Raw genomic sequence first — 12,693 nt, 5'->3', positions numbered from 1 at the left:
AATTCATGAGTGGATTAATAAAATGTGGTATATGTATACCATGGAGTGCTATTCAGCTATAAGAAACAACAGTGATCTAGCACCTCTTGTATTTTCCTGGATGGAGTTGGAGCCCATTCTACTAAGTGAAGTATCTCAAGAATGGAAACACAAGCACCACATGTACTCACCAGCAAATTGGTATTAACTGATCAATGCCTAAGTGAACATATAGGAATTGCATTTATCGGGTGTCGGGCAGGTAAGGGGGGGTGGAGGGGATGGGTATAACAAACACAATGATTAAGATGTGCAACGTTTGGGGGATGGACACGCTCGAATCTCTGACTCTACCAGGGTGGGGGGGGCATGGGCAATATATGTAACCTTAACACTTGTACCCCCATAATACGTTAAAATTAAAAAAGAAAACAACTACTCTCAAAATCTATTAAAACTTCAGTTGATCGAGTCTACCAGGTGAGAACCCCAACACGCCTCCATAAGAGCAGTGATCCCACTGATTTATTTATTTATTTATTTTTCCCTGAGACAGAGTCTCACTCTGTTGCCTGGGCCAGAGTGTCGTGGCGTCAGCCTAGCTCACAGCAACCTCCAACTCCTGGGCTCAAGCGATCCTCCTGCCTCAGCCTCCCGAGTAGCTGGCACTACAGGCATGTGCCACCATGCCAGGCTTATTTTTTCTATATATTTTTAGTTGGCCAATTAGTTTCTTCTATTTTTAGTAGAGATGGGGTCTCGCTCTCGGGCTTAGGCCGGTTTCGAACTCCCGACCTTGAGCGATCCTCCCGCCTCGGCCTCCCAGAGCGCTAGGGTTACAGGCGTGAGCCACCGCGCCCGGCCACGAGCAGTGAGCCCACACTGGTTTCTTACAGGGGTAACCCCCACACCTCACTGACCTGCTTGAGAATATTCTGTTCTCTCATCAGTTTCTGCCGTTCTCGGTTGGGTTTGGAAAAGACCACTTCGAGCACGTCTTGGCCAGAATTGGTTCCACCGGTGACAAAGTAAACCAAATCTTCCAGCAGCTTGGTGACAGACCTTGGGAGGAGAAAAAGCTATTAGAGATAGAAGCGTTCAAATTTGGAAGCTTCACCGTGGGAACCTTCTGGAAGACAACCCAGTCGAACAGGCCCAGACCCGTGCTTTCCGATTTCCTCGAACCTAACAAGCGAGGCCGAGCACCAACAGGACCGAAACGCAGAAGACACATCATTGTCCCCAAAAGGATGATCGATCTCCCTCGCAAAACACCAGCCGCCGAATTTTATCTCAGAGTGACCTCGTGACACGGAGCCCCACGGTTCCAGAGACCAAGTGTGAGACAGCGACAGAGAGATCTTTGTAACTTTAGAGACGCTCAAAAACTGAGTGCAAAAGGACTACTTTTTGGAAAATGACGAACTGAAGCCGGCCCTCCATGCTCGGGCAGGCCACCATCCCTCGCAGCTGCTCAGAGCCACCACGCTCCCACTCCCAGGGCTGCCGGGGAGGCCGCAGGGGAGGGACAGCCGTCGCGGGCCTGCGCGCACTCACCTTCTCTCGTTCTGCGTGATGGTGCCCTTCTCCAGCTTCCCCGCGATGGAGCCCAGCACCTTGCTGGCATCGTTGGCGAAGTCCAGGTCCCGGACTTCGGCCGGAGAAACCGGAACGATGGCGAACGCCTCCTTATCCTCCTTCACGGGGGACGTCCCGATCTGAAATTCCAGGGGCCTTGGTGAGACAGTCTCTCGGACGGAGAGGGCAGGACATCAGTCATAACGCTATGCTTAGCTAAAAATATGTACAAAAAAATGAGCCGGGCGTGGTGGCGCATGCCTGTAGTCCCAGCTACTCGGGAGGCTGAGGCAGGAGGATCGCTTGAGCCCAGGAGTTGGAGGCTGCAGGGAGCCAGGCTGACCCCACGGCACTCACTCTAGCCAGGGCGACAGAGTGAGATTCTGTCTCAAAAAAAAACAAACAAACACACACACACTATGTTTACAGGATATTCAGCAATCAAAAACTGAGGAGCTATCTCGCAGTTACAATGACACAGGAAGACACGTGGAAGGACGTGCTTCGAATGGCTAACAGCTGTCATCTCTGGAAACTGGTGTCGTGGGGACCGGTAAGGCAGGAGAGGGGACGCCATTATCATTTTGTAACTTCATGTGTTACAGGGAACATGTAAGGTTCTTGTAATTAAAGCAGATGTCTACATCTAAACACGCAGAGAAAAAAGCAAATACGGCAAATGGTAAGTGTTGGCCCTAAGTGGGGAGTATTACAAGGTAGACACTGTTCTTCCAACTTTTCTATAAACCCGAAAATGTTCACAAAAGTAGCAGGAGAAAAATCTCATCATCTTCCCCAATGCCACGACAAAAGGAACGCTCCGTGTGAGTATGCTTCTGTTTTTTGAAGAAAAACCCCATGTGTGTGTAATTATGTCTACACACCTAGACACAGAGGGGAGAGAAAGTAAAGGGGCTGAGAGAACTTTCAAGAAATAAAAGTGTATAGTGCAATACACGGAGAAATACATAATAAAGACTGGGGGAGAATCACCTAGACATTGGATACACCTCAGGGCAGAAGCCATATGGAATAGAGTAAAAGGTTCTGGTTATTTCAAAAGCCCTGGGCCTGCTTCACCCAGGTCTCTTGGGGAGAATTTCTTCGCCTCATTCAAGTCTGGCACGACCACGCTCTTGCCAAAGCTACAAGAACGTCACAGCGTCATACCTCCGCCTGCCTGTCCTCAAAGGAGCCTTCTCGTGAGGGAGCACGGGACCAAGAGGCGGCGGCCACGTTCCGGGCTTACCTTCAGCATCACGGGTTTCTCTTCTTCCTTGTCGATGGGGATATTGGTGCTGTGAACCCAGGTGTTCGTGCACAGGTGTCTCAGTCGGACATAGGAGTTCCTAAACGGGAAAAACGAAGGGTCTTAGGGACAGGACTATTGAGGTTTACTCTGTAGTCATGGGTCTAGAACAGGGGTCCTCAGACTTTTTAAACAAGGGGGGCCAGTCCACTGTCCCTCAGACCGTTGGAGAGTGCAGGCACATTCCACACATGGGACGAGTCGGCTGCTAAGCAGGACAGGCAGCGGCGGCAAAAACACTGGCGGGCCGGATAAAAGTCCTCGGCGGGCCACGTGTGGCACGAGGGCCATAGTTTGAGGATTCCAGGTCTAGAATTTATTTTGTCAAAATAGAAAGGAATGCCAAAATGGTTTTCCAGTACATATGATGGACACTGTAACCTAGGAACAAATGGTTCTGGTCCAAGTTACCTTCAAGGCACTTATAATAGAAAATGATTCATGGTGACTCTGAGCTGTATTTCTAAATACAAGGTCATACCCTGTAAATGAGCATCTCAGCCCAGGCTGACCATCAGACAGAGCGACACAAAGTACTTACTGAGCTCATCATGACAGATAATAAAGCAATGACTAGAATTTCATATGGATCAATAATAAAGCGAAATCACAGAATTTCACCTGGGAAAAATGAGCAAATATTTACTAATCTTGTGGTAGGAAAATTCTTTTGAACCGTGTAACAAAGTATAAGATTCCTAAATTTCATTTTTTAACAGATCCCATGGAGAACTATACGATTCCTAAATTTTAGAAGTAAAAGATGGATAAATCTTACTAAATAGTTTAAGGTTCATATCATCTGTATAGCAAAAAAAAAAAAAAAGTCATAAAGTTATAACAGCACCAATGCACTCTATCCTTTGAAAAAACCCTCTAGCATAAAAAGGTTACTAATCCACACATCTTATAAATAGCTCTTTAAAAAATCAGTAAGAAAAACATGAATATTGGAAATGAAAATTGGGAAAGGACATGGATCTGTAATTTAATAATGAAATACGAATGGCCAATAAATACAGCAGCATTCTTTACATACAATTTACACAAATCAAAACAATGCATGATTTTATTGTATTATATTCCAAAGATCTTAACTGATAAAACCCATTATCAACAAGAACTTGGAGAAATAAGTTTTCCTGGGCATTACCGGTGAGAGTGTAATCAGCTAAAACCTTGGAAAGGAGCCGGCACTTTGTATGTAATATGTAAAACATATAACGTGTAATATGTGTCTATCGTTTGATCTGGCAATCCCATTTCTGGATACTTTTCCGGAAGAGATGATAGCACAGGTACCAAATGAGGCACAAAGATGTTCAACAAGAAATTATTTCTAATAGTAAAAACCTGTAAGCAATCCAATGCCTCAGTAATGGTCTAGTTATTTATAGTGTGTACAACAGAATACTACAGTTACTTAAAAATGGTGATAATCATGACTCATTTACTTGGAAATATATAAAAAATAGTCAGTAAAAAAATCTTTAAAAAACAGTGTATTTCATTTATAATAAATTATATAGTCATCTCTGTACACTCAGAGACCTGTCTCAAAGTACATAAACCAAAATGTTACCAGCAGCTATTTCTGAATAGTTGAATTGTATGTGATTTTTACTTGCTTCTTTGTTCTCCACGAGGTTTTAAAACGCCTTGCTGTTTCTTTTTACAGTGGAGTGTGAATCATTTTTACAATGTTTTCCAATTTTGCCTGTCTTCTGAAGAACCAGCAAAAATAATGACATAATTCTCGTGCGTAAAAAACCCACCATCCCAGGAGTGAGACCAGGTAAGTGAACACAACAAGGCCATCGTAAATAACACGGGATGCACAGCAAAGAACACTGCCTTGGGACATAAACAAGGAAGAATGAAAGTTCTCTGTTACAGAAAACCTGAGCTGGAACTTTAAATGCTGGTGGGGCATGAGCAGAGAAAAGAGAATGCAAGTTTTTGCACTAAAAAGAATGTAGAACAATGGCATACCATGCTCATGAAAAAGGGCAACAAGATCAAACCAGTCCCACCTTTTTTCCCCATTATAACTGTTCTCAACATTGTAAGTTAGGCCAAGAGAGGGCAACCACAGGGATACTTACTTGACTAGCATGAACCTAAGTTAAGCAACAGGAACAAGATATTTGACAAGGCAATTTGCATTTTTTATGCTGAGTGACTTGGATTCATTTCCATCTTTTCAAAGTGGAACCAACGCTTGGAGCTTAGCTTTCAATTGGATGACTACGTTCTATAGGGTTCTATGTCTATGTCTATATCTATGTTCTATTTCATTTAAGATGCAAAAGGGCATTCTATTAATTCCTCCAAAGACCCATTCCCAATCCTTAACTCAAAAGCCACGGTATCAGGACAATTACAAACGAGGCACGGAGCTGGATGCTCTCTCACTGTTCGTTTGATGCACATAATTTATGCATACTACAATTTTATAATCTTGTTTAGTATATCCAGGATTTGCCATTATTCCTTTCACTTTGGTTCTGAAAGATTCTTTTAACTGTGACTATTACCAAAATATGCCTTTACTCATAACATTTTACGGATATTCATACATCTAACCCCAGACTTTCTGATTTTTTTTTTCGAGACAGAGTCTAACTCTGTTGCCCAGGCTAGCGTGCCATGGCGTCAGCCTAGCTCACAGCAACCTCCAACTCCTGGGCTCAAGCGATCCTCCTGCCTCAGTCTCCCGAGTAGCTGGGACTACAGGCATGCGCCACCATGCCCGGCTAATGTTTTCTATATGCTTTTAGTTGGCCAATTAATTTCTTTCAATTGTTAGTAGAGATGGGGTCTTGCTTTTGGGCTCAGGCTGGTCTCAAACTCCTGACCTTGAGCGATCCTCCCGCCTCGGCCTCCCAGAGTGCTGGGATGACAGGCCTGAGCCACCGTGCCTGGCCAGACTTTCTGATCTTTAAAGGAACAAAATTTAACACAACTGTAAGATGGAGAGAAATTAGTGTATCACACTTAAGATTTTTTATGATGCACAGGATCTATGAACACGATACCCTGCTCTCTTCTGGCTCTGAGGTTGGCGGTCAAGGGCAAGAATGAATAAACATTCATTCCAAGCAAAGACAGCCAAGACCCAATCCAAAATCCTCAGTGAACACAGCGGTCCATCATGCCAAATACTTTTTCCTGGGTGATCACACGTAGATTTTCTTGTTCTCAGTTTTGAATGAGTCTGAAGACAACTCCCCAGAAAGAAAGTTTGCCAAGAAAAAAATAGTAATGAATAAGGGAATATATAGAGAAGCAAGGGGTCTCCAACCTGGTTAGTCAGGTGACCCAGAAACTCAAACTTTCCCTTCCTCCAGGATCGCGGGATCTCTTCCAACCCACTGGGGAATGTGACCAAGCAGCACCTCACTCCCTCTTTGCCAAGACTATGCCAGGAAGCATCATTCTGATGGAACAATGTGATATTTTAAATGACATGCGTCTGTTCTTTTCCTAACGAACTGAAACATCTAGCACATTATATAAATGTCATTCTCGTCTTCTGGGATCCTAAGAAAAAAATTCATTAAAAACCTTCCAGCATAGAGACTACAACATATGGAAACAATTACTTAAACTGAAATGCTATTGGGTTCCACAAAGCCAGCTAGGTAATAAGCAGGAAGTGAATGAGAATGGAAGATTTTTTTTCAGACAGAGTTTCACTGTGTTGCCCAGGCTAGAGTGAATGCCATGGTGTCAACCTCCAACCCCCGGGCTCAAGCGATCCTCCTGCCTCAGCCTCCTGAGTAGCTGGGACTACAGGCATGCGCCATCATGCCTCGCGAATTTTTTTCTATGTATTTTTAGTTGACCAATTAATTTCTTTCTATTTTTAGTAGTGACAGGGTCTCGCTCTTGCTCAAGCTCTTGCTCAATATAACAACTTGGAATTTTAGAGGACTCTTGAGTGCTTGTGTGTCCACTACCTATTGTTCTTCAATGATGAAAAATGATTAAACAAATCGGCCATGATTCCCTCTACACTATTACAAATATTATGTCTTGTAAGTTAACATTTTTAGCACAGGAGAAATTTTATGTAATAAAATTACTGTATCTTTTGGACTTAACAAATTTGAATTTGTATTTAAACACATTGATTATATGTCTGATAATTCTTAATGGCACTTTTACTAATTTATTTGGGGATATTGGGTGCATTTGTAACTTGTGTTATTTACTCTTCACACTTGACTTGCAAGTAGGATATTGCCCTGCCAAAAGTATCAAACAGTGATGTTCTTCCTGTGTTCTGATTGGACAACCTTTTCAGAAGATCTCTTTGGGAGGTTGTTTCCTTGCAGTTTGGTTGTATGTCTTGAGATAATACCACCAAACAGCTCTTGGAAGTTCTTTTTCGATTCATCAGTAGCTGTGATGATTCTCATCCATGACACTAAGGGTTAGTTTTATATATTTAAGAGAAACATAATTGCTAAAAATAAAATGCCTCTATCAAGGAATGCTATTATAAATTATTGTTACATTATTCTCAAATACTAATTTTTTAATTTCTTTGGTATAGCAAACTATAAGCCCAGCCACTCATTTTATATGGTCATGGTTAATCTTTTTATTAATAAAAATTATGCTTAGAATAAAAAAAAAAAAAAAACAAAAAAACTTCGAACTCCCGACCTCGAGCGATCCTCCCGCCTTAGCCTCCCAGAGTGCTAGGATGACACGCATGAGCCACCACGCCTGGCCTGAGAATGGAAGGTTTTCGAAAGCTCTGTGCCCCTGCCTCAAATCCCATAAGCCAGGGTCAGGCTGCGTGGACTGGCCCGGATTTCTCTCGGGATAAGCAGATTTGAGAACCATACCTTGGGACGAGGCTGTCACCTCCACGGAGAGTGGTGGGGTCTAGCTCGAAGATGGAGGAGATGTCATTGCCCTCGGGCACCGAGACCAGGGAGTACACCATCTTTTCCTGGGCGTTTCGTAACCTGCTGCGGGAGGCGTCCTGATCGGGGTCCACCTGGGAAGGAAAAGCCGTCGCATCAGGAATTCCGCACGCCCCAAACCTGGTCACTCACCGCAGTCACGCCACGGTCCTCAGGGACGGAGAAGAAACGATAGTGAGCGTCAGGAGCCGGCAGGAGAAGGACCCCAGTTCCCCAGGGGTCCCAGAAGGTGACAATGGCCCTGTGAGCCAAGCGTCTTTACCCTCTGCCTCCTCGTGGCACGTCAACGGCACACAGGTGACACCCATCGGCGCCCACGGAAAGAGGCCCGAGCGTCCTGCCTCCTTTCCAGACAGGCAGGAGGGAGGCGGCACTGTCCCCAGGAAGACAAAAGAATCAAGAAACGCGAATGAGAGCGGAGGCCGAGGGGCGGCCTGATCAAGGGCTGCCCGGAGCCACGCCCGCCGGCAGTGGCGGGGAGGGGAGGGCGCACGGCGAAGAAGCCTATCCCGTGGACTCGGGCCTGGGTGGCGGTGTCAATCTACGGTGACAATTCCCTGCTGGCAGTGTGACGCACACAGCGACTTCCCAGGAGAAAAAAATAAATAAATAAAAAGAAAAGAAACTTGAATCCAAGTGTTTGTAGGCAGCGATCTCAGCGTGGCCAAAAAACAGATGGTCGGAGGAGTCCGCCTGCCCCTGGAAAAAACGTCCGACATTAATGGGGGGCGGCTGATGACACCCGGGGCGAGAAGGGCCTCCCTCCAGCTGCGGCGGGGACTTGGCGGGGACCGGAACACCATCTGAAAGCCGGCGCTCGGTGACAAAAGCCCCGTCCTAGACGCCAAAGCCCATCCGTGGCCTGAGGCTTACAGAGCGGCTGGGACCAGGCACCTGCTCTGAGGGGCCCGGCCGCCGCTCCCTGTGCGGGGCTCTTCTCGCCCTGTGACACGCCCGTGGGGTGACACCTGCCACCTGCATCCCCCGGGCAAGCACGCTGTCTTGGCCGCTGGCTTGCCTTCCTGAGGCCCGAGTGTCCTGCCCCTTTCCAGACAGGCAGGAGGGAGACGGCACTGTCCCCAGGAAGACAAAAGAATCAAGAAAAGCGAATGAGAGCGAAGGCCGAGGGGACGGCCTGAGAGATCTGACCCCGCGGGCGACAGAGCAGGAGCGCAGCCACAGTCCGCTCTGCCCGCAGAGTGGGGGCCACAAGTTCTGTCTGCAAATTAAAATGTATATAATAAATATATGCACAAAATAGTTCTCTCAGTGCCCCCAAAACGCTGTCTGCTCCTTGCTCCATGCTTTCTCCTCTAATGACTCGTCCCTCTGCCTAAACAAGCCCGAGACCCCTTATTCCAGCTATGCGGAAGTAAGAGTGAGCTAGAGAGCGGCAGGACACGCTACAGCAGGGGTCCCCAAACTATTTAAACAGGGGGCAGCTCGCTGTCCCTCAGCCCATTGGAGAGTGCGCACCGTGGGCCCAGGACGAGTCGGCTGCTGAGCAGGACTAGCAGCGGCAGCAAAAACACCCGGCCGGCCGGATCAATGTCCTCGGCCGCGTGTGGCCCGCGGGCCGTAGTTTGAGGACGCCTGCTCCACAGCCTCAGTTCGGGGAAAGAACCTCGACCGTCTGTCCTCTCCAGATTCCCTGGCACAGTGCTCCCCACCGTCCGTCCGTTCAGCATCAACGCTGACCCGAGGAGGGGCGGAGACGCGGGGCCGGCTGCGGGCTGGCCGTCACACAGCGGAGCCCTGTGGGGCGGTGAGGGCGCAGTGGACAGGGGAAAGTGACAGTCGCATTCAGCCCGCCGGGTCTGCAGAGCGACTGAGGACCGCAGCCTCGCCCGCTGCCCGGGTGCGGCTGGCGTCGGCCACCTAGCGGGCAGAAGGCACCGGAGCGGCAGGGCGCCCTGGGTGTCCTCCTGCCCCTCCGCCACCAAGCAGGCGGCTTCAGGGCGCTCAGTTTAGAAGGACGAGCACGACAGAGCTGGACGAGGGCCGAGGAAACACCGCAGGCGCTAGATGCCGGTCTCGGAGGCCAGCGGGCAGGGAAGAACGGGTGGCCCGTCCCCTGCGTGAAGGACCTAGGCTTTCCAGCCGCAAACAGGGTGAAGAGCACAGGAGCCTGTGAGTGTTAGCACGCGCCCCTCCTCCACACGCAGACCACAGCCGGGCCGTGCGGGAGCAGCCGGACCTACGCGGTCTCCATCTGCCTGATCTTGCACAACTTAAAAAAAAATGCCATTTATAACAGATGAAGGAATTGAGGCTCAGAGAGGGAAAGCAACTCGCCCCAGGTCACACAGCTCCTAAGTGGTAGGTCTGGTATTTAAACCGTCTTGCCCCTCCATCCTGCTTTTCATGAGTCTGCTCTTCCCCCTACACTGCGAACGCCAGTCTTCCCTCGCACATCACGAGGCCAGGAGAGCGGCCCCGTAGCTTCAGAGCACAAGATGCACTCAGACACCAGCTGTCAATCAAAAAAGCCAGGGCTTGGCAGGGTGCAATGGCCCACACTGTCATCCCAGCACTCTGGGAGGCCGAGGTAGGAGGATCGCTCAAGGTCAGGAGTTCGAGACCAGCCTGAGCAAGAGCAAGACCCCCGTCTCTACTAAAAATAGAAATTAGCCGGACTACTAAAAATACATAGAAAAAATTATCCAGGTGTGGTGGCGCATGCCTGTGGTCCCAGCTACTCGGGAGGCTGAGGCAGGAGGATCGCTTGAGCCCAGGAGTGTGAGGTTGCTGTGAGCGAGGCTGACGCCACGGCACTCTAGGATGGGCAACAGAGTGAGACTCTGTCTCAAAATAAAAAAGAAAGAAAAGAGAAGAAAAAAAGCAGCCAGGGCTTACTCAGTCTCAGAGGTGACACTCACTCTGTGTCACCTTAGACGGCAGCACAGAGACCACTGGATACAAGTCACACGAAGGCAGATCCTTCTCTTGAAATAAAGTGCAAGGACAAGAACTGCTTTAGGAAACACCAAGCCCCGGCCAGGCAAGTGTCAAACCCTACGAGCACTGCGCAGAGGGGTTTTACGAGAGCAATGACGGAAACTCCATGGCAGTGACAGAAAGCTGGACTAGGTCACTGTTTTCCCAGACATACTAACCGTGGAAGGAAAGCTTTCAAAGCGGACTCTCAAAGTGAGGGGGCAAGAAGGAAGGTGAGCCCCAGGCGCGCCACCAAGAGGCAGAAAGAGCAGGAGAAGGTCCCCTGCAAGGGGAGAAGGTCCCCTGCAAGTCCACGGACCAGCAGCGCTCAGCTCTAACTCCCGAGTCTCCTTCAAAGCTAGCTTTCCTCCCAGACATGGCTGGAAGGGTAACTGTGACCGCAGAAAGCTTCCCAAGGACAATGACAATCTGAGTTATTTCCACTCCAACCCCCTTCGTTAGTGCGCCTGTGTTAAAGTCCTTCCAATCTTTCCAAAATTGAGCAAAAAGGAAAAAAAGAAATACCCTCCAGGCTGGCCACCATACCCACCACTGAGATCACCACGTGGACACGCATGTCAAATAGAGCGATGTCTATTTGGTTTTTTGCTTTGTTGGGTTTGTTTTTTACCCTAGGCCAGAATCAGGCACTCCGCAAGAAAACTGTTTTACCTAAACCCACCATTTCCGCGGAACACAACCACTGCCTTCCTCAACCGGTGACAGGGGACACTCGAACCCCAAGTGCCTACCCAGCAGCAGAACTTGGCAACACGGTCTCCGCGGAAAAATCCACTTGGCGTTAAAATTCCAAACCACGTTATCCACCAAAGCCTGTTTTTTCTGACTTTGCAGGAAGCAAGGACAGGAAAGATGGTCAGACAGCTGAGTGGCTAATCAGACGCCAGGTGCGACATATGTCCTGTGTCACCTGCACGGTCTCAATGACACTGTCCACCTCGAAACGGGGATTCCTTGAAAAATCTGAGCGAGCCACAGACTGAGGTCCACGGCAGTCCGATGAGTGTTTGCCAAAGGCCAGCTTCTACACGGGCCGCCACTGTCTCCCAGCTAGGAGGGTTCCAAGTGACACTGCAAACCTTTCCAACTCAGTGGCAGAGACCCCGTGACCAGGCACACAGAAAACAGCACCATGACCGGCAGTCCCTTGGACCGAACAGGACCCACAGGGGTGTGACCTCCCGCAAGGGAAGCAGAGAACACGACCCTCTTTCAAATAAATAAAAGGCAGTGGGTTTCTCCTTGCCCGGCACTCGACGGGCACAGTGACAGTTCCCTGAATGGGGTTCCAGATCACGTGGCCTCGCCCTATGAGACAAAGACAGGAAGGCTCTCGCCCATACTTACTGGGGGCTGAAACTCCAGGCATTCTTCCTCAAAGTCAGGGTCTACCTGATGAAAAAGAATCATTAGGAAATTAAAACAGCCATTGCTTTGTGAAGGACTGGGCCCCACGTGCAGGAACGGCCAGGCCTGGAACCTCCCGGCACAGCTACGAGCTTGTCCCTTCCCTCTGTTCCTGAAACCAGCACACGCCACCATGACGACACAAGTCACACGGGTACGACACACACGGAACGATCCACCAGTCACCAACGGACGTCTCTCAGGTGTAGACGGAGGAACACAGTGAATGCACCAGCAAAGCAACAGTTAAAAGTCTGAGATGAATACAAGATCGGTACACGGTCAATGACAATCCTGCTTATTTTTAGTTAAAAAAAAAAAAAAAAAAAACATTTTGGTTCTCCATCAAGAGCTCCCTTAGCCTCAAAACATAACAGATAACGCAACCACCATCAGTCTTTAGCGAACCACACACACCAACGTTTTTTCCCCAGATGATTCCTTGGGTCCGTAATTTCCCCACGCCTCCATCTCAAATCTAAACTTGGACTTGATCTTCGCTTCTTAGACATTTTGAAATCA

At 48.4% G+C, this 12,693-nt stretch overlaps 1 protein-coding gene across 1 annotated transcript in view; it reads right to left on the bottom strand.

Moving 5' to 3' along the window:
- ITPR1 (inositol 1,4,5-trisphosphate receptor type 1) overlaps positions 1–12,693 on the bottom strand; it is a 351,525-nt gene that overhangs the window by 189,939 nt on the left and 148,893 nt on the right. The window contains exons 12-16 of the mRNA XM_075998552.1: positions 12,112–12,156; positions 7,726–7,880; positions 2,807–2,906; positions 1,537–1,697; positions 900–1,041 (exon numbers count right to left, since the gene is read on the bottom strand). Coding sequence (XP_075854667.1) covers positions 900–1,041; positions 1,537–1,697; positions 2,807–2,906; positions 7,726–7,880; positions 12,112–12,156 — 603 coding nt within the window. The remainder of the gene's footprint in view (positions 1–899; positions 1,042–1,536; positions 1,698–2,806; positions 2,907–7,725; positions 7,881–12,111; positions 12,157–12,693) is intronic.

This window comes from Microcebus murinus, chromosome 28 (genome assembly GCF_040939455.1).
Source record: "Microcebus murinus isolate Inina chromosome 28, M.murinus_Inina_mat1.0, whole genome shotgun sequence".
NCBI lineage: Eukaryota > Metazoa > Chordata > Mammalia > Primates > Cheirogaleidae > Microcebus > Microcebus murinus.
This window is presented reverse-complemented; position numbering and strand designations above follow the sequence as displayed.